Source organism: Coloeus monedula (genome assembly GCF_965178545.1).
Source record: "Coloeus monedula genome assembly, chromosome: 13".
NCBI lineage: Eukaryota > Metazoa > Chordata > Aves > Passeriformes > Corvidae > Coloeus > Coloeus monedula.
The window spans coordinates 14,638,146-14,665,551 of record NC_138793.1 but is presented as its reverse complement, the minus strand read 5'-3'; the positions used below and the strand labels follow the sequence as shown (position 1 = coordinate 14,665,551).

General features: G+C 56.5%; 3 protein-coding genes across 3 annotated transcripts; 1 reads left to right on the top strand and 2 right to left on the bottom strand.

The window, feature by feature from the left end:
* Positions 1-1,279: 1,279 nt before the first annotated feature.
* On the top strand, positions 1,280-6,258 carry LOC309577863 (pancreatic secretory granule membrane major glycoprotein GP2-like; the record flags this gene model as incomplete). Its single annotated transcript, XM_082290116.1, has 8 exons — positions 1,280-1,418; positions 2,981-3,148; positions 3,728-3,933; positions 4,448-4,608; positions 4,809-5,054; positions 5,223-5,382; positions 5,676-5,820; positions 6,158-6,258. The coding sequence occupies 8 exons, from the start codon at positions 1,280-1,282 to the stop codon at positions 6,256-6,258; spliced, it is 1,326 nt and encodes a 441-aa protein (XP_082146242.1).
* Positions 6,259-6,881: 623 nt separating this feature from the next.
* On the bottom strand, positions 6,882-10,776 carry ADGRG3 (adhesion G protein-coupled receptor G3). Its single transcript, XM_082290024.1, has 7 exons — positions 10,462-10,776; positions 10,339-10,378; positions 10,160-10,260; positions 9,571-9,683; positions 9,137-9,420; positions 8,023-8,844; positions 6,882-7,584 (listed from the first exon to the last, which is right to left on the bottom strand). The coding sequence occupies exons 1-7, from the start codon at positions 10,642-10,644 to the stop codon at positions 7,469-7,471; spliced, it is 1,659 nt and encodes a 552-aa protein (XP_082146150.1). The 5' UTR covers positions 10,645-10,776; the 3' UTR covers positions 6,882-7,468.
* Positions 10,777-13,099: 2,323 nt separating this feature from the next.
* On the bottom strand, positions 13,100-26,042 carry LOC309577765 (adhesion G-protein coupled receptor G1-like). The gene is made up of 14 exons (XM_082289990.1): positions 25,391-26,042; positions 20,019-20,106; positions 19,079-19,504; positions 18,487-18,610; positions 18,258-18,405; positions 18,054-18,182; positions 17,717-17,833; positions 17,109-17,154; positions 16,655-16,755; positions 16,463-16,578; positions 15,200-15,474; positions 14,466-14,577; positions 13,995-14,263; positions 13,100-13,828 (listed from the first exon to the last, which is right to left on the bottom strand). The coding sequence occupies exons 2-14, from the start codon at positions 20,056-20,058 to the stop codon at positions 13,722-13,724; spliced, it is 2,010 nt and encodes a 669-aa protein (XP_082146116.1). The 5' UTR covers positions 20,059-20,106; positions 25,391-26,042; the 3' UTR covers positions 13,100-13,721.
* Between the last annotated feature and the right edge of the window lie 1,364 nt (positions 26,043-27,406).

The following is a 27,406-nucleotide window of genomic DNA, read 5'->3' as shown; positions in this document are numbered from 1 at the left end:
TCCCCCGCGCCGCCAGCCCGGCCGGGACACCCCCAGGGTCCCCCCAGACCTCCCGCCACAGTCCCCGGGCCCCGAGGCTCCTCGGGACCCCCGCGCACCCCCGGCGCTGCCCCAGCCCCCGCCCGGCTCCCAGCACCGCTCCCCGGGGCCGCAGGGAGAAGGGGATCGGGGAGCAAAAGGAGGGGACATCGGCCAGCGCCTGCCCGCCACCGCGGCTGAGCCATCGCACTCCGAGACCTGCTCCGAAACTCGCGAGTTCGGCTCTCCTAAAATGAAAGCCACCCCCAGCCATCCTTCTCCTTTGTTGCAGAGGCACTTACCCAAAAGCTGGCACCAAGGGATGGCAAGACAACTTGTTCTCTTTTTCTTTCTCTTTCTCTTTTTTTTTCTTCTTCTTTACCGTTTCCTTTTTCTTTCTCTTTTTCCTTTTTCTATTTTCGTTTTACTTTTGAAATTTTTTTTTTCCTATTTGATTTTTAATTGGCAGTTCACTAGGCTGTACACAGGGTCAGGTGCTAAACACTTTTTTTTCTGGTTTGTTGTTGTGGTTAAGAAAAAATATGGATTGATGGACGGATGTTCACATTAGGTGCTCTGTTAAGGTCACTGTAGCAATTAAAGCTCTGAGAATGCACAGACTGCAGTCAAAATATATCAAGAAACATCATTTTGAGTGATTAAGGCGGTTTGCAGATGGTTACTGTTGCCCAAATGGCATGAAGCTGGGTTTGAGGGCAGGAGGCAGGGGTTTAGGTTGGATATTAGGAACAGGTTCTTCCCCCAAAGGTTGTTTGGGCACTGGAAAAGGCTCCCAAGGGAAATGGTCACAGCACCAAGCCTGCCAGAGTTCAAGGAACATTTGGACAATGCTCTGAGAGGCACAGGGTGGGACTGCTGGGGTGGTCCTGTGCAAGGGCCAGGAGTTGGACTCAATCCTTGTGGGTGCATTTCAACTCAGGATATTCTATGAAACAAAGTGGGGTAGGACCCTCCATCTCTCGACAGTACTTCTCAGCAGTTCTTAGATGCCAGAAGTCAATAAAAAAACAGATAAGGCAAATATATGTTGTGGTTCCAAAACTGTGTGTACTGGGCACCCAAAGTTATCTGGCCTTCGCATGTGCCACTGTGGTATCTGTTGTTATTGCTGCATCAAAAACAGGTACCACAAAACCAGCTGGATGCACAGACCCCAGATTCCTGAGGGTTTTGCTGTTACTCCCTGTTTGGGATCCTATCAGGGCCATGAATTGGGTCGGCATTCACGAGCTGTCGGCTCATGGAAGCGCCGTCTGTGCCCGGAGGATGGACTTTCACGGAGTCCTTTCCTCCCCAGCCGCCGAGGGATGCTAAACTGGCTCTTGTGCAATCCCAGAGGCAGCCAGTTTGCGTGGGGGAGAGGGATGAGCTGCCGGAAGGCAATATAAGGCACACAGCCGGAGGCACAGAGCAACCCCGAGTGTGACGACCCACCCTTAATGAGAAGGAACCAGGGCAGTGGTGGATGGAGGAGCAGAGAGCAGCCTGGCAATGGTAAGTGGGATGAGTACAAGGTGGTGGGATCTCTCAGGCTTGCTGCAGCAAGCAAGGAGCAGAGCAGGGAATGAACCCTCCTTGCCCAGCAGTCTGGCAGTCTCAGCTGCACAGGGTCGGTGGAGGCAGGTACGGGTGTGCTGTGTGAGGGGGGCTTTTGGTGTTGGCTTTGCCCTGCTCTCAGAGCACTGACAGAGCATTGCCCAGCCACCAGTCCTGGCTGACTCACATCCACATCTCTGATAAGGAGTATCTGGTGTCCAGGGCTAATCCAGCACGGTGCCAATAATTTCCCCAAAGAAATCCATTATCTGTACCAACAGAAGATATTGACTTAATCTGAGTCCTTTTAACACTAATTTTAGTCGTGTTCAAGGCTTGGGTTTGGTTTTTTACCCCGTTGTCTCCTTGTTATGGATATGGTTTACTGGAACAGTGAGGATCCTTTTACAAATCCTAACTCTTCAAAACAGCTGTAGTGGGAAGAGGGTAACTCCTTTCCTCTTTGGGGACCCCAGACTGATGCCTCAGCTGTGCAGTTTTACTTAAATTGCCTGTTCTTACTTAAATGTGGCTTTATCACTGTCAGCACATCCCTGGGGGTCTAAGGGCTTATTTCTCCCACCTCCTCTTTCTGGAATAGCTACCTAAATTCAGGATAGTGTTTGACCCTTGTGTTAACCTGATGGGGGAAGGCTGATCAGGCCCTTTGGGTTGGGTAATGACTTTGTGCCACGGAACCTAGGAAATACAGTACAGAAATTATTGCACCCATGCTTGAGGGTTCACTCTTTCTGAATGACTGCAAACATCTCCAGTGAATGTAATAACAAATCCGAATTATCCAGAGCCTGCTTGTTTTTCCAGGAAAGGACTGTGAGATGTTTGCTGCTGCTCTCTGTGCTCTGCCTGGCTGGCTGTGAAGGCAACAAGAGTGAGTCTCCCTGTGCTCTGTCCCTGCTGGGTCATGGATGGGTAGTATGGAAAGGAGAGGTCAAACCCTCACCTGATCCATGCTCAAGTTCCTCATTCAGGGCACTGCTGAAAGCTGTTAAGGCAGAACAACAGAGTAGGGCTCAGTGAGGCAGGAACTGGGGTGCAGGAGTCAGCAAAATAGGCAGAAACTGCAGGCTCTGCACCCCAGCCACAGAGGGTGTGTAACCCATGGAAATGGGCACAGGTGCTGCAATGTGCCACCATGCTTCTTGGTGACAGTGACAGGCCCTGTGGCTCTGATCCAGATTACAGCTGTGCTGAGGAGGTCTCACAGCTTCCCAGCAAGCTGAGGCAGCAGGTTCTTCCTCGGATGTGTCTGCTCTGGCTCTAGGCAAAGATCTCAGGCCTTGAGAGCTGTGCAGAGCTTCCTGCAGTGGGGTGAGTTCTCAAATCTCTCATCAGGGAGATATTCTTGCTGCATTTCAGCTTCGTTGCCTTTCCTTTGCTGCAGGTGAGCTGGCAAGCACCCATGGCCTGGGGCCAGGGGTTGCCCTCCGTGTCAAGAGGAGCCCAGACGCCTGTCTGCCAAACCCGTGCCAGCACCAGGGGCAGTGCCAGGTGACAGAGGACAGACCAGTTTGCAGCTGCAAGCCAGGCTTCACAGGGGAGTTCTGCCAAGGTAGGGCTGGTGAGCCCTCCCCAGTCTGTCCATGGGCACTGGAGGGAAGGGTGATGGGCACAGTATGCTGGTGTTACCATTGCTCTCCACTCCTGGAGCACATCCCAGCTCTTGATTCAGGTGCATTCCCCACCAATATAACCATATTCTGGCTACATGCTAGTACAAGATGCAGCCACAGGCCATTTTCTTCTTCCCCAAAAGCCTTCATTCCTTGGCTGTGCCATGGTGTAGCAGGGCATGCTGCAGGGCACAGCTGCCTCACAGTCTCAGAACAAGCACATGCACCCTGGCACAGATATAGTGAAGCCCCTTCCAGACACTGACCAAAAACTGTGTCTTCCTCTGAAGGAAAGGGTCACTGTCCCTGTCTGGTGCCCTTGACAGACTGGGGGGGTTCAGCCCTCGAAAGGGACCAGACTGCCCTTTGCCCAGTGTCTCTGAAGAGCCCTAGAGCAGCCTGCACCAAGGATGGGACAAGGGGCTGCTGAGCTCAATGGGACTGTGCCATCCCCCAGCTGACCTAGGGCTCCTTCAGGCCTCTCCCTTATTGCTATTGCAGATGACTTTTTCCCCCAGATGTGGTACTGAAGTTGGCCTGCGAGGAAGAGCACATGAAGATGATGGTGAGGAAGGAGGTGTTTGAGCTCTTGAAAATCCCACTGGAGCTTGTCCACTTGAAGAACCAGGCATGCAAGGTCTCAGAGAAGGAAGAAGAGGGTGAGCTGTTCTTTGCAGCCACTCTCACAGGTGAAAACCACACTGCCTGTGGATCAGTAATCCAGGTGAGGATCCATAGATCCGAAGCTGTGAGAGGAGCAGACATGCTGAGGGGGTACAGCGAAGAGCAGCCCCAAAGGCTTTTCCTTCTGGGTGCTGTAAAGTTTTCATTCCCCTTGAAAGTCTTCCCTGCAGATGTCAGAAAGCTCTTCTGTCTCTGCCAAACCCCTGCTGGCAGCACATTTTGTCTTATTTAGGAGAGCTTGGAAGTCTCATTGTGCACTGATAACAGCCCTCAGCTTTCTGGAAACATCCTCTGAGCTCTGCAGCCATGGCCCCTTGATCCCTCACTTGCTTCATGGAGCAGGAAGGGTGCAGAGGAAATGGTGCTCCAGCTCTGCATTGCGCAGAAGAGCCCTGTGCTCACTACAGTGACTCCTGTGCCAGCAGCCCCCAGACACAAGCTAGAACCCCTGCAGAAATCCAGGCCTGGAGCAGCTATAGCTGAATTGCACCCTCTGAACTTGCAGCTCTGTGTATGGCTTTAATCATGGAGACTTAATTTCTGTGTCATTCCAGCAAAACAGCTCCCACATCTCGTACTCCAACGTCATTGAGTCAGAGCAGGAAGCCCGCAGGGCCATGATCTCCCGGAGTTTTCAGCTTGAGGTGCATTTCTCCTGCATCTATGCCTACGAGCAGGTTGTGAGACTGCCCTTTGCTCTCACTGCTGTTGACAAGTGAGTGTCCCATTTCACCTTGCTGCTGGCATGGTGTCTTTGAGTTTGGAGAAAAATAGATTCAGTGAGATAATTTGCAAAGGCCCTAGGGAGCCCCTAGAGAGCTCTGAGAGCAATGCCAGGCACTCTGGTGGCCTCACTTATACTATGTCCTTCCCACCTTCTTGTTCTGCTCGTCAGCTCTCATCCTCTGCTCTCAGGCTGGTACAGTTCGTGGTCAGAGAAGGACACTTCAACGTCAGCATGAGACTGTACAAGTCCCCCTCCTACCTCCAGCCTTACCACCTGCCAAGTGTGGCTGTCCCCCTTACGGACACACTCTATGTCCTGCTGAAGATGGAAGGGCAGCACCAGGTCAAGTACTTCCTGCTGAGTGTTTTGGACTGCTGGGCCACACCGAGTGTGGATCCACACCAGGACATGCAGCACAAGCTCATTGAGCAGGGGTGAGTGCAGTGCCCCCAGCACATCCAGTCTCCCTGCACCACAGTGTGTCAAGGACTGAGATAGAAATAGGCCTGTTCAGTTAAGCCTGTGTCCCTGTGGGATGTGGTGTCCCAGGCTGGGATGCTCCACCTCATTTGCCACGCACTGATCCAGCCCTCATGTCCCAGGTGTCCCCATGATGAGACGGTGACCTATCTGAATGCCATTGGGGAGAGCACTTCTGCCAAGTTCAGCTTCCAGATGTTTCAGTTTGTTGGTTACCCCGAGGTGTTCCTGCACTGCCGTGTCCAGCTCTGTCTTCCTGACAGCCCAGAGCCCTGTGCCAAGGTGAGCTCCCTCGCTGGTCTGCACTGTGCCCTGGCTGGGTGTGGGACCTCCCTTCCCTAGGCCTGCTGCTTGGAGAAGGGGCTCTGTTCTGGTTTTGGGTGCCTCACAAAATAAACACTGCCCAGAATCAGGAACTCAGCTCAGTGCCCTGAACCAAAGGTACGAGGGCCTGAACCCACCAGAGAGCTCCTTTCCCTCTTCACTGGGAAAGGAAGGGAGGTCAACAGGCTGACCCGAGTGCAGGGTGCTTCTCCTCTGCCCTCCCATCACCCTTCCCTTGGCTTTGTTGACAGCAATGCCCCGAGCACTGGAGGAACAGGCGGGCGCTGGCAGATGACTACAATAGGATTGTCTCCTACGGGCCCATCCACCTGCTGGCTGCTCCTTCCTCAGGAGCAGAGACCCATCATTCCAGCACTGACCAGAAGGACCCAGCGGGTATGTATATCCTCCTGAGCACCGAGGTCAGTCCAGGAGATCCAAGCAGCAGTCCAGGAGCAGGGCTGGGGGCAAGCCCACCTACAGCATGGCTCAGACCAGGCATGCATGCTGAGCTGTGTGGAACTCCTGGGCAGCAGCGGTGGGTGGAGGCCATTTGAGGTGACTGAGTCCTGTTAGTGCCCTCAGAATCCTAAAGTACCCCCAGCTCCAGTGGCTCCTGCCCTTCACAGGAGATGACCTCCCTGAATCTATCCCCAGTCAGACATGCCACACCAGGGCTCAGAGCTGGCTCAGGGGACCCAGATACATAACCAATCTCTCTCCTCTTTGGCAGGACCCAGCCCGTGGCTCTCTGGGGCCCTCGTTCCGCTGTGTGTGCTCGCTGTGCTCACCGTGGCTGCTGCCGCCGTCAGCGTGGGGCGGCGAATGGTTTAGGAAACAGCTGTTTCCCAATAAACGAATGTTTCTCAATAAATGAAGTAGCAGAGAGGCTCTTGCTGTGTCTTTATGGGTGTTTTAGGGAAGGGGGTAATGGTTGGATGCAAACAGTGCTTGAAGGATGAGGTGCTTCAGAGTTTCTGTTTCCTGTAGCATCTCTTGGACCTTAGCCCCTCCAGGCCCACGGTCTCTAAACTCAAAGTATGTACCTAGGGATGGGAGGAGCCTTCTTCCTGCTTCCCAGAGAGTCACCCTGGCATGTGGGAAGATGGAAGTACCCCACTCTAGATACCTGCCCTCCCAAAGCTGGTCTTTACATAGTTCTGTGCAACACCAAAGTAGCATTAGCAGAGAAGGGGCTGCTTTGTGCATGCACGTGTGTGTGTGCACTCATCCTTAGTGATTTCTGCCTTAATTCATGACATTTCTCTTTTCATTCATGACAAATTACCAGCAAAACTTGTGTCCATTGATACATCCCTAATATAAAGCAAATAACAAACAATACTGTAGGTATTAAAGACTAAATTCACAGTGCTCAGACAGCTGGCAGGGATTTAATATTAAAATACAGATCAGGACAAGACAGTAGTTGCCCTGCAAGGCAGCTGTGTGTGCATTTTGGCTGAAGCACAGTGTCCATGAGGGAATTGTCACTGGCTCCAGAAGGTGTTTTGCAGGAAGGATATCCAGCATATCTCTGCCAGAGAGCAGGGAGATGTACTGCAAAGAAGCTCATGGGTTACCTCTTCTTTTTGCCGACTCCTAGACACAAACCTCCCACATCTGGGCTGGAGCAAGTCAATCCTCTCCCTCCACTGTCAGGAAACTCACTGCTGGGCTGGTTCAGCACCAAAGGCCACTTCTGACAAAGAGGGTGATGGCTCTTTCATGGCTGAAGGCAGGTGCTTTGTGGGCTTCCTCCTTGTCCCCTGGGGAATGAGATCAGGAGCCCCTCAAGACCGTGGAAGTGCAGCCTGGAGAGACTTTGCAGAAGCATCATCTCTGGAGCTCCTTGCCCAGGGCCACCCACCAGGAATGAAAGGGATGAAGCAAAGAGCCCTGCTGAGGTGGATCATGCCCACTGAGGGGTAAACTGAGGTGTGGTAAACTGATCCCTCCCTCTGTGAGGAAGCTGCATCTGCCAGGATCAAAGATTGCTCTCAGTGGATGTAGGTGCAGGCAGGAAGAGAGGTCCAGCCAGGAGCTAGTCCTGGGAGGCTGTGGTGGTTTTGTCATGTCTGGTGATGTAGGAGAGGGAACCAGTGATCTCCTTTGTCTTCGGGTAGTAGAGGATGACCAACCAGATGAATATGAAGATTCCTGCAGGGAAAGGAAGACAAACACTCAGCAGCAGCAGGAGACTGGGAAGTATCTTGCCTTTACCTTGCCAGGATGCTCATGACACCTCCACTTCCAGGGGGTTCCCTCATCTCACTCCTGTCCCCCCCTCCTTCAGGTGAACCATTTGGCTGGGACACACCATGAGTGGATAATGTCCCTAGTCCTCTGCTAAGGAATGTCTTCCTTGCAGGAAAACCACCACCACAGGTGGGGTGGATGTAGTTGGAAGCCATGAGCAGCTCCATGCTCGTGGCTGAGACCTACTGCTTGACATGCCCTGCCAAAAGGAAGGGTATGACAGTGCTGGGAAGATGGTGGTACCTTGGGATCCCTGGTCAACCCACAGCCAGGCCGGCTCCTGCCTCCTCCATCTTCCCCACCCAAGCCCAGGGAAGTCAGCTCAGAGTGAGTGCTGACCTTGGAGAGAGTTGAGGATGGTGAAGATGTAGAGCACGGCCGCGGAAGAGATGCCGTAGGTGAGGAATGCCAGGGCCCAGGTGGCTCCCAGCAGGCAGAAGAGCCCTGCTGCCACCAGAGCCACCTTCCAGGGCTTACGGTGCCCCTGCACTGCCCCAGTGTTCCGCAAGCTGCAGCTCTTCTGGGTCACCACCCCGAAGACAGCCATGTTGAAGAGGAAGATGAGGCCAAAGTAGCCACAGTTGGTGATGTAGTGGACCAGAAGATGTTCGGAAGTGATCCAGCACCTGAAAAGAGACAACCGTGGTGCCTCCAGCAGCCCTGCAAACCCCAGCAGCACCCATGGGAGCCTTCCCTGTGGGTCTTTTTGGGGATGGAGGGACACCCTTGTGCTGGGGGATTTTCCAAGGCCAGGTGAAGCAGAGGGACAGTGGTGCATATCACTGCCCTCGTGTTGCTCAGCTGGGAGGGAGCCTGGGGAAGCTCCAGGTGGACCTTGGACGTCCCTCCATGACCTGGGAGGGCTGCAGGTGTCACTGAGAAGGCTCAGCATGAGAGGTGGGGGTGGCTGATGTGTTGCAATCACAATTAAGGAAGCAGAAGCAGAAGCATGGCGTAAAGCCAAGCCAGATGGGTGCAATCCCTGACCGGTGCGCTCCTGGCAGGACTGAGCTACCCCTCCCCGTGCCAAAGGGCCACCTGAGCCCTGGGGGCAGTGGCACACGCACAGGTGGGCTATGACCTGGTGCTCCATGTTCTGGATGCTGTATTCTCCATAGCTGCCAATAACTCCTGCCACTCCCACCACGAGAACGGGGAAGCCTGGAAGAAGGGAGACACAATCACGGAATTGTTTAGGTTGGAAAAAACCTCTAAGATCATCAAGTCCAGCCATTAACTCAGCACTGCCACATTCACCACTAAACCATATCCCCAGATGCCACAGCCGCACATCTTTTGAACGCTTCCAGGGATGGTAATTCCACCACTGCCCAGGGCACCCTGTTCCAGTGCTTGAACACCCTTTCAGTGAAGAATTTTTCCCAAATATCCAATCCAAACCTCCCACTGCCTCTCTCACCCCCCATCTCTCGTCCAGGCTGGTGGTGCTCACCCCAGCCAATCAGGCACAGCTTTGCCAGGTAGTGGTGGATGTAGATGCCCAGGACCTTGACAAAGAGGAGGTAGAGCTGACAGCCCTCCAGCGCCGTCCAGGTGAAGCAGCAGAGCAGGCAATAGTGGGTGAGCCCCCCCAGGACTCTACAGGTCCTTGGGTGGCTCCTGCCAGAGAGCCCACTGTTGAGCAGGAAGACCAGGTTAAGGAGGAACAGGCTGCCCACGAGGTTGACGTGCAGCCCCAGGTTGATGTGGACGGTCTCTTCAAACTTGAACTTGCACCTGAGTGTCCCCAGAGGGACCAGGAAAGGCAGGGGTCACAGCGGAGCAGGGCCCTGTGCTGTACCACAGCAGGTCCACGCACAGGCACTGAAATTGCCTCACATCTCTCCCAGCCTGACAAGCCCTCATGGAGCTGCTGGCACACCCCACCTTATGAAGATGCAGAAGGCGATGGTGAAGATGGCGAAAGCCATGGCTACCCCGCAGCCAGCAGTGGCAACAGCTAATAAGGCTTTTGCTGTGGAGCTGTCCAGAGCTGGGTTCTGCCAAACATGCAGATGTTGAGTTAGACAGGCCCTGGACCAGCCTAGAAAACCTGACTGCAGCTACCAGAGCCATGGGGCTGATAACCCCAGTGGGCTGCTGCAGAGACCCCGTACCAGCCCCCAGTCTGGCCCCCAGAAGGTCTTCAGGGGAAACAGAGCAGTGGTGGCTCAGAGGAGATGCTCTGAGGTGGGGTGAGGGGTGGGTGAAGTGGACCACCATGCACACCCTCCTGGGAGTCTCCCGCAGGATATAGGACCTCGAGCCTTGCTGTGTCAGAGCCTGCACAAGGCTGAGGCCTTTTCCAGCCTGTCCTGCTCAGCTGACCTGCTGCTGCCCTCCTGAGCTGGGGCCTGGGCTTGCCTGGGAACAGCTATAACTGTCTCTGTGTGGCTACTCATGACACCCGAGGGGCCACCAAAGTGAGAAGGCAGCACCGCCAGGGCACAGGAGCTGCAGGAAGTGGGATCATCACCAGGAGGAGGGTGAAGAAGGTGAGATGGTCGCAGGAGCAGACTGTCCCCTTGTCCCCGGGCTGCGTTTCACATCCACTGCTGCTCCAGCCTCCTGCCCGCCCTGCAACAGGCACGTGGGGATGGCTGTGAGTGCTGGGCACAGCACCTGTGCCCTGCCCCGCACCCGACGAGGATGTACCTTTGCTGGGATCCCAGAAAACGCATTGCAGGGTGACGCCCTGCAGTGGGGAAGAGCAGCATCAGCCGGCGCCACGGGGAGGGGCACTGGAGGGGAGATGGAGGGCAGGCAGGGCTGACTTACGTGGGGCAGCTGCCTGTGGGTGAAGGTGAGCTTCACAGGGTCCTGCAGCCCCGAGATGCTGCTCTCTCCCACTGTGATGCCCACCACGGTGTTGTCCAACACCTGTGCTGTCTGGTTGACTTCCTGTGGAGGGGAAACGCTGCCAGAGCTGAGCTGGTGGTTAGCAAGTGCTGGTGGCAGCATGAAGGATGCTGGCAATGCCAGCTCATACCTTGAACATGCCAAGCTGCTCGATATTGAGGACTGTCACCACCACACTCACTGTTTGGCTACTCAGGGACCGGAATATCTCCCTGGGGAGGTGGATTTTACCTGTCTTTCCTTTCTCTGTGGTGTTCAGCCTGCTGGAGCCCTGTGGCAGAGAGCAGTGAGAGGCTGTTGCTGGCAGGTCACCTCTCTGTTCAGGACCCACCAATCTTGCTCCAGGCACAAATTCAGCCCTGCCCAGGTGGGTTTACAGGAGCCCTGAGGGCAGAAGGGGAGAACCTCATCCCCAGCACCCAGCATCCATGGGGGCAGAGCTGGCAGTGGGTCCTCACAGATTCTCTACCCACCATCACCCACACACATGGTCCCCTGGGACATTCAGAGCCTGGGAGAGCCTGTGGGTGGGCAGGAGGCACAAGGTCACACATGTTCCTCCTCCTTTCCTACCTCACCCTCCCTCTGACCACCTCAGTCTGCTGAGATGGCTCCTTGGGGAGGGCTCTTTCCTCCCAAGCACCACTTCATGTGACTCCTTGCCAAGGGATGTTGAAGTTGACATGGGCCTGTGATGCAACCCCACAGGGAGGAGGAAGAGCACAGCGGGGCACACCAAGCCCTGGGGCAGGGGCTGAGGGATGCTTGCAAGGTGTGGGTCCTTCCAAGCAAGGGAGAGGGAGGGGCACATCTCACCAACGTGGGGGAGAAGGTGATGAGGACGTCTCGAGTGACGTCCTCCCTGCTGACATTCAGGAGCAGCGTCTTGAGCCCGGCCAGCAAACTCTGCTGCCCCGACTGCAGCAGCCTGCGGGACAGAGGGGCTGTGGGACAGGTGGACACGGGGACTGAGCCCACAAACCCTGCCATGGCCACCCCTGCCACTACCTGAACAAGCGCTCCCGCAGGCAGGCACAGGCGTGGCTCTCAGAGTGCCACAGCTCCAGGCAGTGCTGGGACAAGTGCAGGAGGAGGGTGATGTTGCCTGGGTTCTGCTGCTTCACCATCACGTTGCAGCACTCATGGTGGTCATCACCCCGAGGAAGGGCTGGGAGGGTGGGAGCAGGTGACCACTGGGCACCACAGCAGTGGGTGGGCTCTGGGAGCAAGGGTAGGAAGGGGAGGGGACCACTCACCAGAACAGCTCTCCCATCCTTTGGCAACATCTGGAAGAGGAGTACATGGAGAAACAAGGGGGGAAACACCAAAATCCAGGGCCAGCCCTCCCCCTGTCCAGAGGGAAAGGGGAAGGGAAGGCAGGAGAGTCTGGCGGCTGCCAGGTTTTAAAGGAACAGTCCTGCAGTTACGTGGGCTTCAAAACACCTGGACAGCGATCAGAGCTGGTGAGGGCAAAACTGCTGTGCCCAGCCTGCCAGAGGGGCTCACAAAGAAGACCCCAGACTGCTGGTCCCAGGTTTTAAAAAAGCGCCCAGCAACAACCCCCCCAGCCTCTGTACATCCCAGTGGGGATGCCCCCCTCTGGCCTGTCCACATTTCAGGATGAAATCCCCACATGGTCTTTTGGTGAACACTTTCCCATGAGAAAACCTTCCCACAAAGCCCATGCATCCCCTGGGTTAGGGATGAAATCCCCACTTCACCTGCCACTCACCAGGCAGCAGCAGAAGCAGCAAGACAGTGCCCAGGAACAGGTTCATGCCTCTTTGTGGGGTCTCCTGGCTGCCCCCGGCCATCCCACCACACTCTGCTCCCCTCGTCCCGGCAGCTTTGCTCCTCCCCAGGCTCCCCCGGGGCTTGTGGCCACTTCCGAGGCAACAGCCGTTCCTCATTTCCCTTCTGGGAACCCCTCACGCCTTCCTGTGGCTGGCAAGTGACCTGTCCCAGCTCACAGCAACGGCAACAACCGCCAGAGCTGCCGAGTTTCCCCCGTGGCTCCTTCCCATGACCGCCCCAGGGCTTTTTGCTTTCCCTTTCTCCCCACAGTCCTGCCCTCTCCCCACAGTTGATGGCCCTCACCAGCCCGGCAAATGCTGGAGCATCCTCCTCCTAAATGGGGCATCACCACAACCCTCTAGGATAAACCATCCCGTGCCTGGCAAGGCGCCCCTGCCCCAGCTGGGTGCTGGAAGGTGGGTGGAGGGGGATGATCCACAACCACCCGGAAGGGGAATGGTGGGATGGGAGACGTGGTGCTGTGTTTGCAAGAGGCACAGCCAGGACAGCCAGACTCTGCCTGGCCCCACAGCCACTGAGGGGATGATCCCCATCCTGTGATGTCTCCCTCTTCAGATCCCTGTCCTCCACCTGCCTCCCTTTCTGCTGGGTAGTGATGGCCCCGAGAGACTTCCCAAGCCATGGTATCTCCCTCCGTCACCCCAACCCCAACGGCACCAGGCAGCCAGTGCTCTGCCAGGAGCACCATTATCGGTCCCAGCTCAGCAGGATCCTACAGGGTAAAATGCTGGGTCCTGGCCCAGAAATGGGGTAACCCAGAGGAGAGGTGGATCCCATCAGAGAGCCCACCAACACACCAAGCAGAGACCCCAGCGAGACACATTCCAAGAGGAACAACTTTAATGGGCACAACTCTGGTGTGCAGGCACGCTCACTGAACTCCTACATAACCCAAAAATAGACATTCAACAAAATAACAAAAATAGATTATTCCAGCTGCCTGAGGGTGTGGTGGGGGCAGAGTCCTTTTGTCTTCCCTGGGCAAGAACCCTCATGGTGACCACCAGCAGGGGCTGAAAACTGGGCCTTTCCCACTCATCATCCCTGGCCTCAGGACATGGGAGGGGACATCCAAAGGCACTGGGGACCCTCTCCCTTCCACTTTTTACAGCCCCCACTGCCTGGGTAAGCATCCCTCCCTCCCTCCCTCCCTCCTGCCCCAAGGATGCCAAGCCTGTCAGAATGGAGTGGGTGGGGAAATTGGGGAGAGGGCCAGCAGCGGTGAGGGGTGGCCGGCCCCACTGTGGGTCCCTGGGCTCCTTGCAGCCCTACGGGGCAAGAGCAGTAGCAAAGCAGATGGTGTGGTCCTTCTTGCGGCCGTCCTTGGCGTGGGGAGCTCTGGCACGGCACAGCCACCATGGGGCTCAGCTGCTGCTGGGCTGCAGCTTGGCACTGTCAGAGCTGCTCTGCGAGTCAGGGGACTTCCTCGCCTGCAGCACCATGGTCCAGTACCAGAGGAAGATGAGGAAACCTGGGAGAGGGGAGAGGAAGCATTGGTGAACCTCCTTGAAGGACAAACAGCAGTTGAGAGCGAGCCACCCAGCCTGACAGAGTTCCTCCTGCACCCCATCACCACCCCACCAACACCCCGTGAAAATCCTGGTGCCCTTCAGAGGAGCCCAGAGTCACAGGCTCACCTTGGAGGGAGTTGATGATGGTGAAGATGTAGAGGGAGACAAGGCAGAACACACCAGAGGTGAAGGAGAAGAAGATCAGTGCCCAGGGGATGCCCAGCAGGATGCTCAGCCCAAAGAGGGCCAGGATGTGCTTGAGCTTGTGACCTTTTTTGTTTTGCCGGAGGATCTCCCGGACCATGGCCCCCAGCATGACCGAGTTAAAGAGGAACACCAGGCTGAAGAAACCCAGGTTCACGATGTTATGGATCAGGGGGCTCGTGATCCAGCATCTGGAGGGAGGAGAAAGGGCAGAGCATTACGCTGTGTCATCCCACAGGGACACGAGTTGGGAAGTGTGGTACCAGCCCAAAACCCAGGAAGGGGTGATGCCCCTGGCACAAAACCTCAGAAAAGCCCCAGGCCATGGTGAAGGTTTAGCCAGCTGACTTTACCTGTGAGCAGAGACCAGGTAACCCATCTCCCATGACTTACATGGTTGCGTTGATGGATCTGCCATCAATGGATTCATAGATGGGAATGGAGAAGGAGCCGTAGTTCGTCCAGCTAGCCAGGAAGATCAACATCACACAGCAGATGGGGAATCCTGGGTGGAAAGAGCAGAGTGAAGTGGCTGCCCTACCCCCTGGCCTTTAGACCTTCTGGAAGGACCTGTTGCCCCTTTCTCTCTGCATAGAGCACAAGCCAATATCCTCCCTCCTGCCAGGAAACCAAGGATGGAGCACATGACAAGGGCACCTGGCATAAGCCCCAGCCTGGGAGGGAGCAGTGCTGTGCTGATCCCAGCTGGGGACCTCCCAGGGATGTGGAGCTTTAGGCCATGAAAGATCCTAAGATCTTCCTGCCATGACCTCTAGCCCAAAGCATGGCAGAGAAGCATGGGCGCTTCCCTCACCCAGCCCATCTCTCTGGGCTGTCCTGGATGTTTCTTTCAGAAAGAGATGATCCCATTACTATTTAAAGATCCCAAGTGGTGGCTCTCACATGTCTCCGTTGCTGGGTGACCCCCAGGGTGACCCACCCTTGCTCTAGCACCAGCTTCTGCTTCAGCCTTCAAGTCTCCTTCTCCACCAAGGCTCTTGACAGACACCTGCTCCCCCACAGCTGTGTCTCCATCCCCATCTAGGCATCATGTCTGGTGGGAAAGACCTACCCAAGTGCCCCTCCACCCTGTGCCCTCAGGGTGTCTCTGCCTCCCCCATGCTCACCCCAGCCCACCAGGCAGAGCTTGCGGAGGAAGTGGTCATGGTAGGCGTTGAAGACTTCAATCACAAGCCGGTAGAGGTTGTAGCCCTCAATGCCCATCCAGGTGAGGCAGCTCAGGAGTGCGAAGTGCAGAAGCAGCCCCCCGACTCTGCAGACGGCCTCGCTGCCGCTGCCAGCCAAGTGCTCGGAGATGAGGAAGGTGACGTCCAGGATGAAGATTGCGACCAGCAGGTTCATGTGGATGTACATGCTCATGATCTGGTCTCGTTGCTTGCTTCTGGAGAATCAAAAGCAGCAGACCTCACCACCATGCCTGGCCAGCACCAATGGTGCCCACAACAACCCACAGCCCTTCATGGGGCAACTCGCCCCAGCAGAAGAGCAAGGAGACTCTCTGGTAATGCGAGGGACTGAGAGACCAACCCCACAGGTGGGAACACCCATCCCCCATGCAAATCCAGCCCCCTGCAGCTGACCCTGAATTGAAGATGCTCAAAGGGCTGAAGCACTCCTCCTGTGGAGACACGCTGAGTGAGTTGAGGTTGTGTGGCCTGGAGAAAGCTCCAGGGAGACCTTAAAGCACCCCCCTGTGCCTAAAGAGAGCTGGAGAGGGACTTTGGACAAGGGCATGGAGTGACAGGACAAGGGGGAATGGCTTCAAACTGGGGGCAAGTTTAGATTAGATATTTGGAAGAAATTCTTCCTTGTGAGGGTGGTGAGGCCCTGGCACAGGTTGTCCAGAGAAGTTGTGGCTGCCCCATCCCTGGAAGTGTTCAAGGCCAGGCTGGATGGAGTTCTGAGCAACCTGGTCTAGTGAGAGGTGTCCCTGCCCATGGCAGGGGGGTTGGAAATGAATGATCTTTCAGTCCCTTCCAACCCAAACCATTCTATGTTTTTATGATTCTATGATTTCAGGTCTGAATCATCTGCTTAGGATCAGTGGCATGACTCAGGAGAAGACACCCATGTTCTTCTCCAGGTCCTTGAAAAGATCTTTGCAGACTTCTGCTTGCTGCATCCATAACAATAACCAAGGAGATTTTCCAAAATCATTGAAAAGAGCTGGTGTTCCTGAGCACCCTGCAGGAGACCTGACCAAGAGGGTGGATCCTATACAGGAGAACTCTGCTTTCTTCAAGCAAGGCTCCTTCATGATGCTTCTAGACAGGCCACCAACTGCCCATGGACAGCTTGTGCCCACCCAGGTGTTGATGTCCAGGGACAGGACACGGACAGGGAGCGTGGGGTGAGCCATCAGACTGTACCTGAAGTAGAGGAAGAAAATGGTGCAAATGGATGCCAAAGCCGAGATCAGGCAGCCAACGTAGGTTATGATACTCAGGTAATTCCTGTGCACGGGGGTGATGTCCGGAGAGGATACCTGAGGAGGAGGAGAGGTGGTGAGGAAGAACAGCCAGTGGGAATGATGTAGGGATGTGAGGGAAGGTGCTACCCACCAAGAGCACAGCAAAGTAGGTGAGGTGGTTGCACTTGCACTCTGTCTGGCTGCTCCCTGCCACTGTTGTACACCCATAGCTGTCCCAGCTCCCAGAACTGGCTGTGCAAGAGAAAGGGAGAGCATCTGGTGAGCAGCAGGAACATCTGCCTTGGGCTAAAGGATCTTCAGGGCAAGGTGTCCATGGAAAGAGGGAGAACAAGAGTGGCGAGTCCCAGCTTGTCCTAGGCCAAGCACACATACTCAAATAGCCCCCTCAGCATGAGAACCCATCCCTAGGGAAGGGGAAAGCTCTTAGGTTAGCTATGGAGGGAAAACCTGACATCTGCCCTGTGGGAACAGCTTATGGAGATGGAGTGAGGAAGGGAAGTGCAGAGCAACCTTCGCCCTGCTGGCAGGGCTGTGGCACCTTGGAAAAAGGGCCTGACTTCACACCCAAGGGCAGGGGCACTCACCAGAGGCGTCCTCCTGCCAGAAGACGCACAGTGGGGTGACGTTCGTCTGCAATGACAAAACCACAGGCCCTGGTCAGGATGTAGTTGTGGGTTTGTTGCCTGCCCAGAACTTTTGTTAGGGAACAACATGAGGCAGGAGGCAAGATGGTCTCAGGAGACAAGCTATGACTTTGATAAACCAGGCTCCCCCTACAATGGGAGTGGGCTCCTGGCAGTGACCACTCTGTTAACCATCTGATGGAGCAGATACCTCCTCCCAGGTCCTCTTTTCCAAACAAGGGGTTCAGCTTTGAGCAGGCACCTGGAAGAGCCATGAATGAGCCAAGGGGCTATTAACTCAGAGTGTCCCCAGCCCTGGGGACTGTTCTGGATGTGACACATCCACCATGAGGCATCTCCTGGAGAGGGGAAGGCAGTGCCACCACTAGTGCACACAGTGAAGCCATGATTGCAATACAGCCCCAGAAGACACAGCAGACCCTGCACAGGTAGGCCAAGGGCATGGAAGTGCTGGATTGTGACCACACCGTAAGCTGGTGGGGTCTGAGCCCTCCTTCCCCCTCCATTCCTGGTGGGATCAGGTTCTATGAGGCTGTTTCCCCACCTACCGGCAGATGGTCGTGGAAGAAAGTGAGGACCACTGGGTCAGAGAGGTTGGCCACAACTGTGTCCACCAGGGAGATGCTGACTACCTTGTTACCCAGGACATGACTGCTGTTTTCATCCTGTTAGAGAAGAGGAGAAGGTGGCAGTGTGGGAAAGGAGAGCTGCCAGGTGTGAAGCAGAGGAGAGTCCCCAAGAAGGAGATCCCAGGACTTTCCCTGTCAAGCTTTTAGCTCATCTTTGAAGCATCTTGTCCCTGTGAGCACCAGCAGCCTGGTCTGGTGGCATCCCTACAGCCCTGTACCATGGGACACCCCACCATGCCATTCACGTGGGCATTACCTGGAACATGGTCTGCCTGTTGATGTCCATGAGGAGCACTCTGTGCTCCACCACCTCCTCCCTCTCCTTCACCATCATGAACAGGCTGCTTGGCAGGTCCACTGTGAATCCCTGGACTTCTCCACCCTCCTGCAAGGAAAGACTCATCAGGAGAGAGGTCAGGAGAGAGCACAAGAGCATTAAGGCAGACTTTCCAGGACCCACCTCTCTCTGGGAAGCAAAGGTCAGGTGCTGAGGAGCCCGACTGGGCTGGACCCTCAGGACAGTTGCGTGCACAGTGGCATTCCCAAAGGTCTGGTTCTGCCCTTCGAGCTCCACCTCGGCCAGCATCTTCTCCAGCTTCCCAAGTTTGCTGTTGGGGAAGGGGCACAGTGAGCTGGATGCAGCAGGCACACATCGGCGGCGGCAGGAATGGGGCGAGCTGGGAACTCACCGCCGGAGCCTCTGCTGCTCCGTGGCTCCCATGGCTGGTGCTGGGGGCTGGGCAAGGAGGCTGTTCAAGGAGGTGAGCTGCTCCTCCACATCCTGCTCCCAGACAGGCATGCTCTCTGAAAAGGCTGATGGAAAGGAAATGCCATGAAATGCAGGGGTAGATCTGGCTTTTTCATGCCCTGAACTACCTGGCACAGCCCTGGTGGGAGCAGAAAGCAGAGAGCTTCAAGGTGACCCCAAGCCAGGGAAGCTGATAGTGACCCCAACCCACAGGGCTTTTCTGCCACACGGAGCTCAGCTCCCACTGAGGCCATGGGGACCTCATGGTGGAGACTGGACCCTAAGAAACCACTGAAAAGACCTCAATTTTCCAGGATTTCAGGCGGCATTTTTGAAAATCTCCACCTTTAGGGATGCTGTCTTTGGGCTGCTTCAAGAAAACCTGCATCCCCTTCCATCACCCTTCAGCTATCTTCATATCACCAGGCTAAACCATATACTGGGAAACAACCAGTGCTCTGATGATGCTAGAGAACAGACTTGGGATAAAACAATTCTTTAATTTCCCTAAAATAACATTAAACTGCATTTACCAAGGAAGGCGTATTCAACTTTAGCATCCATGGAGGTGTTCTTCCCACCCTTTTCGATGTAGGACACGTTGAAGATGTACGCGCTGGTTCTTTCAGTCTTCTGACTCTCCTGTCCCCCGGGGATGCTGCTGGATGGGTCCCCACCCAGGAGGATGCTTTGCTTCCCATATGCCAGCCACAGGGTCCTGTTGGACTCGAACCAGTAGATGCAGAAGCGGTACCTGCCCAAGGGGGGGGGCAGGCTGTACATGTAGGAAGATTTTCTCCTGTTTGGCGAAAAGGGCGCTTTTATTATCAGTGCCTGGGCCGTGTTCCTGATGATGATGGAGTCGCGGTCGTGCTCGTAGATGACAGAGCTCTCCTGGGTCTGGTTTCGGTCACCGCAGAAGCGGAAATCCTCTTCCCTGTGGCCATTGGCTCCCACCCCTGCATTGTACAAGCACACAGAGACAGCAGATCAGCTGGAGGGACAGCCAGCCCTGGCAAACATTGCAGCCCTGCAGCAGCTGTCACATCGCACGCCAGGCTCTCCACCCCAGTTACCCCAACCCTGTCCTATGGGCTGCAGGACACCAGCCACCTCCCCAATGTCACAGCCACGCTGCAAGGATCTGCCAGGGCCCCTCGGGCAACAGGACCTCCTGTCTTTCAGGGACACCCTCTCCCATGTGCTACCACCCACATCAGCAGAGACTGAAAGAGGACTTCTCCATTCCCAGAAGGGATGGATGGAGACCATCTCCTTTCCCTGGAAAGGACACATTCTGCCCAAAAGACCCACCAGAGGAACACTGGCCCATGAGATGTTTGACTTTTGTGGAAGCCTTGGTTGCATACACCTCATGGTGGCCCCCAGCCAAAGTTTTGGGGCTGCCAGTTACTCCCAGCAGCCCAAACCCAGCTCACCATCCCAAGGCAGGGCACAGCTGGGATAGTCTACCTTGGAGAGGGGAGAGAAGGAGCAGGAAGAGAACCTTCATCCTGGGCAGCTCTCTACTTTGGCTTGGCCTTCGAGGAGACAGCAGAGCCTGGAAAAGGGAAAGGAAAAGGGGCCACATGAGCATTTGAGTATCCCCCGTGCCATGGGGGCAGGGATGGAGAGCAAAGGCTGTGCAGGTGGGACACCAGCCAGTGTCACAGCCAGCTCCCTGCTGCCTCTGTCTCCATGAGGAGCCAGGATCACTGGGCATCCAACCTGGCTGTGGGCTGGAAGGATGGCAGAGGCTGGAAGCCCCTGAGCTCTCAGCACAGAGAGGGTGCCCCAGCACTCCAGCACAGGCTCCAATCACCAATGAATCCACATAGGAGGGGTCCCCTCTTCCGCTCTCTGCTCCATATCTCACTTAACACCTTGCCTTGTTATCATAAATGATAGGAACAGAAGGAAACTGTGGTTTCCTAACTTGCCAGCCCTGAAATTATTTTCTTGGGTGCTTTCAGCTCCTGCAAATTAGCTGAGGAGCTGGGCATGTTGCAAACCGCTCCATCATTTCATCCTGCATCAGCAGGCTCTCCCAGGCACATCCTGGCAAGGTCAGCACAGCAACCATGGCTGCCCAAATCTGCTGGCCCCAACCAGCTGGGCTACATCCTGCGCAGCCCCTTTGCCCATCCCTTCATCTGGCATTCTGCTCCACCACCCTTTTCTTTGTCTTTGCACAAGAACAGGGCTTCTGTGACCTCCACCCAGGCCAGCACTGAGCACCCTTAGGTGCTGCCACACCCCTGAGCTCACCCAGCTACGCCTTCACACATACAGCCTTTTTCATCCTGCCTTCTGCCTGCCCCAGGCCACAAACTGCATCTTCAGCTCTGCTGGGATGCACCAAGTGTCATCTCCTCCTCACCCTGCTGTCACCTCAACCATGGGACACACCCTGTCAGAGTCTGGCAGCCAGCAGAAGCCCCCCCAGGACTGACACAGTATTGGTGGGGGGCTGCTGGAGCAGCTGGCCCAGCAGAACACTTGTCAATGCCCAAAGTGAAGCCAGCACCCTGTTTGCCACTGCTGCACCCCCATCCTGTACCGCTCTCAAACATCCCTTCAAAGCCCACCAGCCATCAAGTCCTGTTCTGTTTGCTGTGAGTGGCTGCTGGGGCACCAACCAGCATCACCTGCAAAGGCTTGTGAGCGCTCCCAGGTGCTCAGGAGTCTTGCGATGGGAAGGCTGGGGAAAAATCACTTGCCTGAGAACTCATTAGCATATTTCTCCCACCAGCACAGGCTTTGTCTGGAAGTTTCTGTAGCCAGCACACATCCTGCATGGGTGTACAGCCCACTCCCTGTCCCTCCCTGTCTATTTCTTGTGGCAATTTATCATCAGAAGACAGCGGCTTCGGGTTGTTAATTAACCGCTGCCGTGGCTGTAACTAAGTGACACTAACGAGGTCTCCCAGTGTGAGGTGGGAGGGTATGGCACAGGCATGACTTGGCAGCAGTAAATGGATTTGGATGGGGCTGGCATCCCGGTGCCTTGCCACGTACTTGGGACTGATGCATAAATATCCAAAAAACATAGACCTGGGGTGGCAAAATGCTATTGGAGATGGGAAACACCTGGATCACTTAAAAGCAATGGAGCTGCACGTGAATTCCAACCGTGTTGAGGCAGCACAGAGCTGGCACGCCAATAAAGCATCGCCGCTGGATGGGAAATGCTGAATCCTAACGAGGCTTCAGCCCATCCCACTATGCTGACATCTTTAAGGTTTTATTGGGATGGTTGGAGGAGAGGATCAGCCCTTTTCAGCTGTTACTCAACTGGGACCAGAAATCCCTACGGGAAAGTGGGTGGGGGGGCCGGTATTTCCCCTCCGAGCTCTGTATGGTCCCGCTTGCCCTGACTCCGATTGTCGTTTCCTGAGCTGAACAATAGCAAGAGAAAATCCCCTGAAAATGGTTTCACAGTGAGAAACCATGGCTTCCATCCACGCTGGCAATAAGAATAGGAAAGGTAGCCGGATGTGCTGAGTTCTCATCAGAGCTGAATCCTGCCTCGTCATCTTCCCAAACCCAGATGGCAGTGGGGAAAAATTGCTGGTTTGGCCTCAAAATCAAGCAGATTATGTACAAAGAGGTGGCAGACACTCTTCCAGGGCTGCACAGCTTGGAGCAGGCTCCCTTATCAGCAGAGAGGGAGGCTCAGGCCCGGACACCAGTTCGTATCCTTCCATCACCATTAATATACTGGTCTTGGAAAGAAAAGCCAAAGCATTATATTGAGGTCTCTAAACCTTAGGTGAATGGGGGAGGAAAAAAGACTAAAAAAACCCATGAATAAAAAGCCCAGTGTTTACTACCACCTTACTGCTTTCTGGGTAACTTGGCAGCAGGTATTTAAGCTTTTGGAGGTGGCATGTGGCTTTTGGATATGACGTTTTTTCCAAGGAGAAGGGAAGATGCTCTGATGACTCAAACAAACACCGGAAACAGGGAGATCCAGGGGCTTTTATCTCTTTTCCTTTCAGGTCCGTTAGGAAAGTGACGCTCTGTTCCTCGAGATATTAATGAGTCTGAAGCTCGTCACCACAGTGGGTTATTCAGGCAGGGACTCAGCAACATGATGAGGAAACTGTGGCACGGAGAGGCAAGCCAGGACGGGCTCCCAGAGATACAAAACAGCTTTGCATAAACAGCTTCCTATAGCAGGGGCCACAGAAAATGTGCCCTAGGTCTGGAGCTGCCCAAGGATGTGAGGACCCCATCGTGGTCCCCCTGCAAAGGCATGCCCCAGTGTCGGTATCTGAGTGCTTCACAAAGTGCCCTTGTCCTTGGCCAGTGGCGTGTGTCCGGCAGGGGCCAGCCACACGTTATTCATGCCATCGGCATGTGATTCCCGGCACCGGTGGGCGGCCGGGGCCGACCGGGCGCGTTTGTTAATGCCCTAAGAGTCGAGGGGCAGCTGCACTGCGCCGGCAGCCCGGCAGGGACAAGCTGTGCCGCGGGGAGAGGTGCAGTGCTTCAGCTTTTCCCAGGCCACGGTGCTGCACAGAAGGCCCAGCACCTTCAAGATGAGTCTTCCCAGCAGGATGAAACCAGATCTGATAGTGATTCCCACGAGAGCAGCACAACTCCCTGCCAGATCTGTTCTTTGCCAGCCACTGGCAACCGTCTCTTCCCACACAGGCGTGGGGAGAACCAAGGGGAGGCTGGCACAGGTGCCTGACAGTGCCCGGGGCTCCTGAGACAGAGAGTTTGCTTAGAGCTAGGTCTTGACATTCAAAACCTTTTTAAAATTTTCCATTTCCTAAAAAACACCACAAACAGAAATATCACAGTGAACTAAACCAGCACTTCCTTCAGTGCCAGGGCAACACGGCACCTGGGTCGGTGGCACACAAAGACTGCGGCTTCGGCAGCAGCCACACACGCTCTGCCAGGTACACCTACACTGGGCTGAGGCTGATGTGACACAGCAACAAAGTGGTGCAAGCAAATCTCTGGCCACAGGGGCTACAGACAATTGTCCTTGCCACGTACTCCCACCACACAGACTTCTTTGAGAGTGACCCCATGTCTCCTCCTGCACATCAGTCCTATCTTCCCTTCATCCCCCTTCCAAACCACTCCCTTGGGTTTCAAATGGCTCCCAAAACACCCTGTCCCCTCCCAGGTCTTATTCACCTTCATATGAGCTGGGTCCCCATTGCTTGCCTGTGCTTCAGGTGCCAGGGAAGGGAGGTGCAGGGCAGTACAAAGTAGCTCAGGACCACCCCAAATCAGGCTCCCAGGCACCTGGCACAGAAAACAAGGTGCTGGAGCCTGGTGAGGGCAAAGCCTGCAGCACCCAAGGAGCCAGGTAAGAGACTGTGGGCCCCCCGGATTCCTGCCAGACCCCAGCTGTCGGGTGAGCTGATGGGAAAGGAGATGGTGAGTCCAAGCGCTCCTGAAAAACAGGCGCCGACAGGCTGTGCCCAGCTGGTCCCGTGCAGACATTGGCACGCTGGGAGCCACCCAGCCTGCTGTCTGCAAACCACACAGCTCTGCGCCTGCACCCACGGGTGCCAGCACAAGGTGCAGGGATGGCCAATCCCAGGGATCCCCGTTCAGGCAACACACAGTTGTTTGCAAACCTGTTACTCTGCGAATAGCAGCCCCCAGGCCGTGGGATTAAGAGCTGGACTGCAACCAAGTATGCAGCATTTCAGTCCTTGGCTTAATTCACATGGGAGCTGCGAACCCAGCAAGGGACATGGCAAACCCCCCTGTGGCTGTAGTCCCGGGCTCAAAGGATTTGCCCCCCTCCTCCCCATTTCTGAAACACTCCTGGCTCCCCGCTGGCGGTGGAGCTTGGGGAGGGGTTACTGCAGCCCTCAGACCATGAAATGAGCTTTGGCTGCCTTCCCTCCTCAACAGCTATTCGGACTTGCTGCCAGGAGGTTATTCCAGGAGACTTCATTTAAATTCTCCAGCTGGTCTCGCTGGGTTTTGCTGGTCTCTCTGGAGGGGCAGCACAGACAGCCGGCAGGGACCACCCCAAGCATCCTACATCCCATATCCCGCAGAGACATGCCGGGACCGGCAGCAGCAAACTGGGATGTTGCAGGAGGAATCCCCCCAAAAGGCATTTTAGGGAAGGGAGATCACCCTGTCGAGACATGCCAGCGATCCCACGGGAATGCTGCACCCTCCGCCGGGAGGGAGGAAGGGAAGGAATGGGGTGTGCTGGTGGTTCCCATAAAGTGGAAAGCAATGGCCACACACCGGGCCGACGGCCGGTGGAGATTCGTGGAGCTCAGCTCTGCCGCTGGCAGCAGCTCGGAACAGCCGGTCCCGGGCAGCTCAGGGGGCTTTGTGGCTTCATGGCCCAGGAATCCAGCCTGGCTCCCGGGCAGACGAGTGCGAGCCCCATGGAGCAGGGATGAAGGTTGGTTTCACAGAAAACTGGCACCATGGCCACGAGCAGAGACCCCGGGCTCTGCCCAGCCGGAGGCATCACACCCACCGCTGAGCCCCCGCACCCACCGGAGCGGGGTGCAGCTCGGGCCCCCCCATAGAGACCCCTCCGCTCCCTCCGTCCAGGCTGCTCCCTGCCCAAGCAAGCCGGGGCGCTGCCCGATGCCACCGTCCGCGCGGAGCCCCAGTGCCTCCCAGCCCTGCTGGGCTGCCCCAGCCCCGGCTCACGCCCACCCCACTCACTCCCCACCCCGTGCTCCCGCCGCTCTGCCCGCGCCCGGAGCGCCGCAGCATCTTCTCGGCTCCCGATGCGGAGCAAAGGCCCCTCAACGCGGCCTTTGGGACCCCCACGGCGGACACCGGGCGCCCCGATCCTCCCTCGTCCCCGGTTCAGCCACTCCCCGTTGCTCCCATACCTGGACCCGGGGCGGGCTCGGCACGGCCCGGCACGGCCCGGCACCGCCCGGCTCCGCACGGGACGGCTCGGCTGGGCTGGCACGGCTCGGCACGGTTCGGCTCAGCACCACTCCACACCTCGCAGCCCGGCTCGCTCAGCGCGGTGCCCCGGGAGCAGCGCCCCGCCCCGTCCCGTACCCCCGGAGGCGGTGACTCAGCGGGGCGGTACCGGAGTGCCCCGCACCGACCCCTCCAAGACCCCCGCGATCTCTGCGGCAGCCGCGGGGTCACCGCCGTCGCTCACGGCACCTGCCCAGTTCGGCCCGGCCCGGCCCGGCTCTGCCAGGTTCGGTTCAGCTCGGCACGGCACGGCTCGGCTCAGCACCTCGCAGCCCGGCTCGGCACCTCGCAGCCCGGCTCGGCTCAGAGCGGTATCCCGGGACCAGCGGCCGCACCCCGTCCCCCAGCGAGACCCTCCGAGGTCGCTGCGGGGGCTGCGGGGCCACTGCCCTCGGTCACGGCACCTGCCCGGTTCGGCTGGGCCCGGCTCAGCCTGCGAGCACCGCGCTGCGAGCACCGCGCTGGGAGCACCGGGCTGCGTCCCCCCGCCCGGCCGGCACCGGCACCACGATGGGCTGGGGGAGCTCGGCTGGGGACAGCCGGGCGTGCCGGGTCCCGCCGCCCTTCAGCGGGCTGGCGGGCATCCAGCGGCGGCCCGGGGCCGGAGGAGCCGGAGCCAGGAGGCTGCACGCCTGACTGCCAACGGGATTAAAAAATAACAATTAATGGGAAAGCAGCCGGGACGGAGTGTCCCCGTGACCCCTGTCCCGCTCCCCGCAGGGTGTGAGGGAGGAAAGGAGCAGGGCAAGGAGCCCAGATCCCAGGAGAGGCATACACAGCACTCCCCCGGAGCAGGTGGGCTGGGATCTGGGGTGTAGAGCTTGCATACGACCCCAGAGCTCCCAGCACCCACCCCAAGGCTGGAGATGGCCCTGAGTGGGAACTGAGGCTGGAAGCGTAGAGGCAGCACTGTCGGAGTGGGTAAAGCTGCTGCTGCCAAGCAGCGCCTGCATCCAGCCCTTTGTGTGCCCCGGGAAACAGCCAGGCTGGAGAAAGCCGAGACGCAGGGAGCGGAGGCAGCAGGGCGGGGGGAGGGCTCCGGGAAGTGCCCTGGGTAAATAGTTGCTCTTGCAGATATTTTCAATGGCTTGAATGAGACTTTTCTTTCTGCAGAGGGAAGGGTGGAAACAACGACCCGCTCCAGCAGGCAAGGTGATGGACCTTGATCCACAAGGATTGTGCCACCACAGGTGCCACGGCTGCTTTGGGATCCCTGGAGCAGGAGACACCCCGCACGCTTGCATCGCCCCACCGCTTGGTTTAATTTCCATTCCAAGCCCCCAGTTTTCCTGGCTGCCACGGGACAAGGCTCCCATGGGAAGCAGCTCACATGGCCGGACCGTGGCTAAAGCGGCCGGACCATGGCTAACAGAGCCGCCTTTGAAGTCCGGAGGTCCCCAAGCCTCGGGGAGCTGGGCCAGCTCTGAAACGCACGCTCATGGCAACCAGAGCCGCGGGAGCATCGCGGTGAGCCAAGCCTCCCACTGCGGGTCACCCCGACCGGCTCCTTCGGGAAACGCCATAAATCCACCTCCCGGGAATAACTCTGCTAAACCCAAGATTAGGCTCTCCTGGAGAGGGGAATTAGGTACAGACCCCTCGGACCAGCGAGGAAAGGACTTTTTGCTGCTGTTCGTGGAACAAAGAGCCTTTTGTCTGCATTTGACGTTATCAGGAGTTATTTTTAGGTCAACGACTGCACTTGCTGGTGTTGTCGGGATTATCTGTAAATCGACAGACCTTCAAAGACACTGCCCGAGCACGAAGAGGGAGGAAATCCTTGTGTTGTCTCTTGCAAGGGACATTTGCCCTTGGGCTCGGCCTGATAAGGGTTTATTGCTCAAGATGGGGAATTCCTATAAAAGCCCTACAACATCTTAAGAGTCCTAAGAGCTCCTAAACCCATTAAAGGTCCT

Bases quoted from the DNA above. Each gene is read 5' to 3' on its own strand.
- ADGRG3 (XM_082290024.1), bottom strand. From the start codon at position 10,644: ATGCTGCCACCAGCACTTGCTAACCACCAGCTCAGCTCTGGCAGCGTT. The intron at 9,421-9,570 runs GTGGGGTGTGCC...GGGGACACTCAG, and splicing joins GCCTTCTGCATCTTCATAAG to GTGCAAGTTCAAGTTTGAAG. The intron at 7,585-8,022 runs GTCAGCACTCAC...CTTTCCCTGCAG, and splicing joins CATCCTCAACTCTCTCCAAG to GAATCTTCATATTCATCTGG.
- LOC309577765 (XM_082289990.1), bottom strand. From the start codon at position 20,058: ATGAAGGTTCTCTTCCTGCTCCTTCTCTCCCCTCTCCAAG. The intron at 18,183-18,257 runs GTGGGTCCTGGA...CTTTCCTTGCAG, and splicing joins CCTTTGCTTCCCAGAGAGAG to GAGGGTGGAGAAGTCCAGGG. The intron at 17,155-17,716 runs GTAGGTGGGGAA...TTGTCATTGCAG, and splicing joins TCTTCCACGACCATCTGCCG to ACGAACGTCACCCCACTGTG.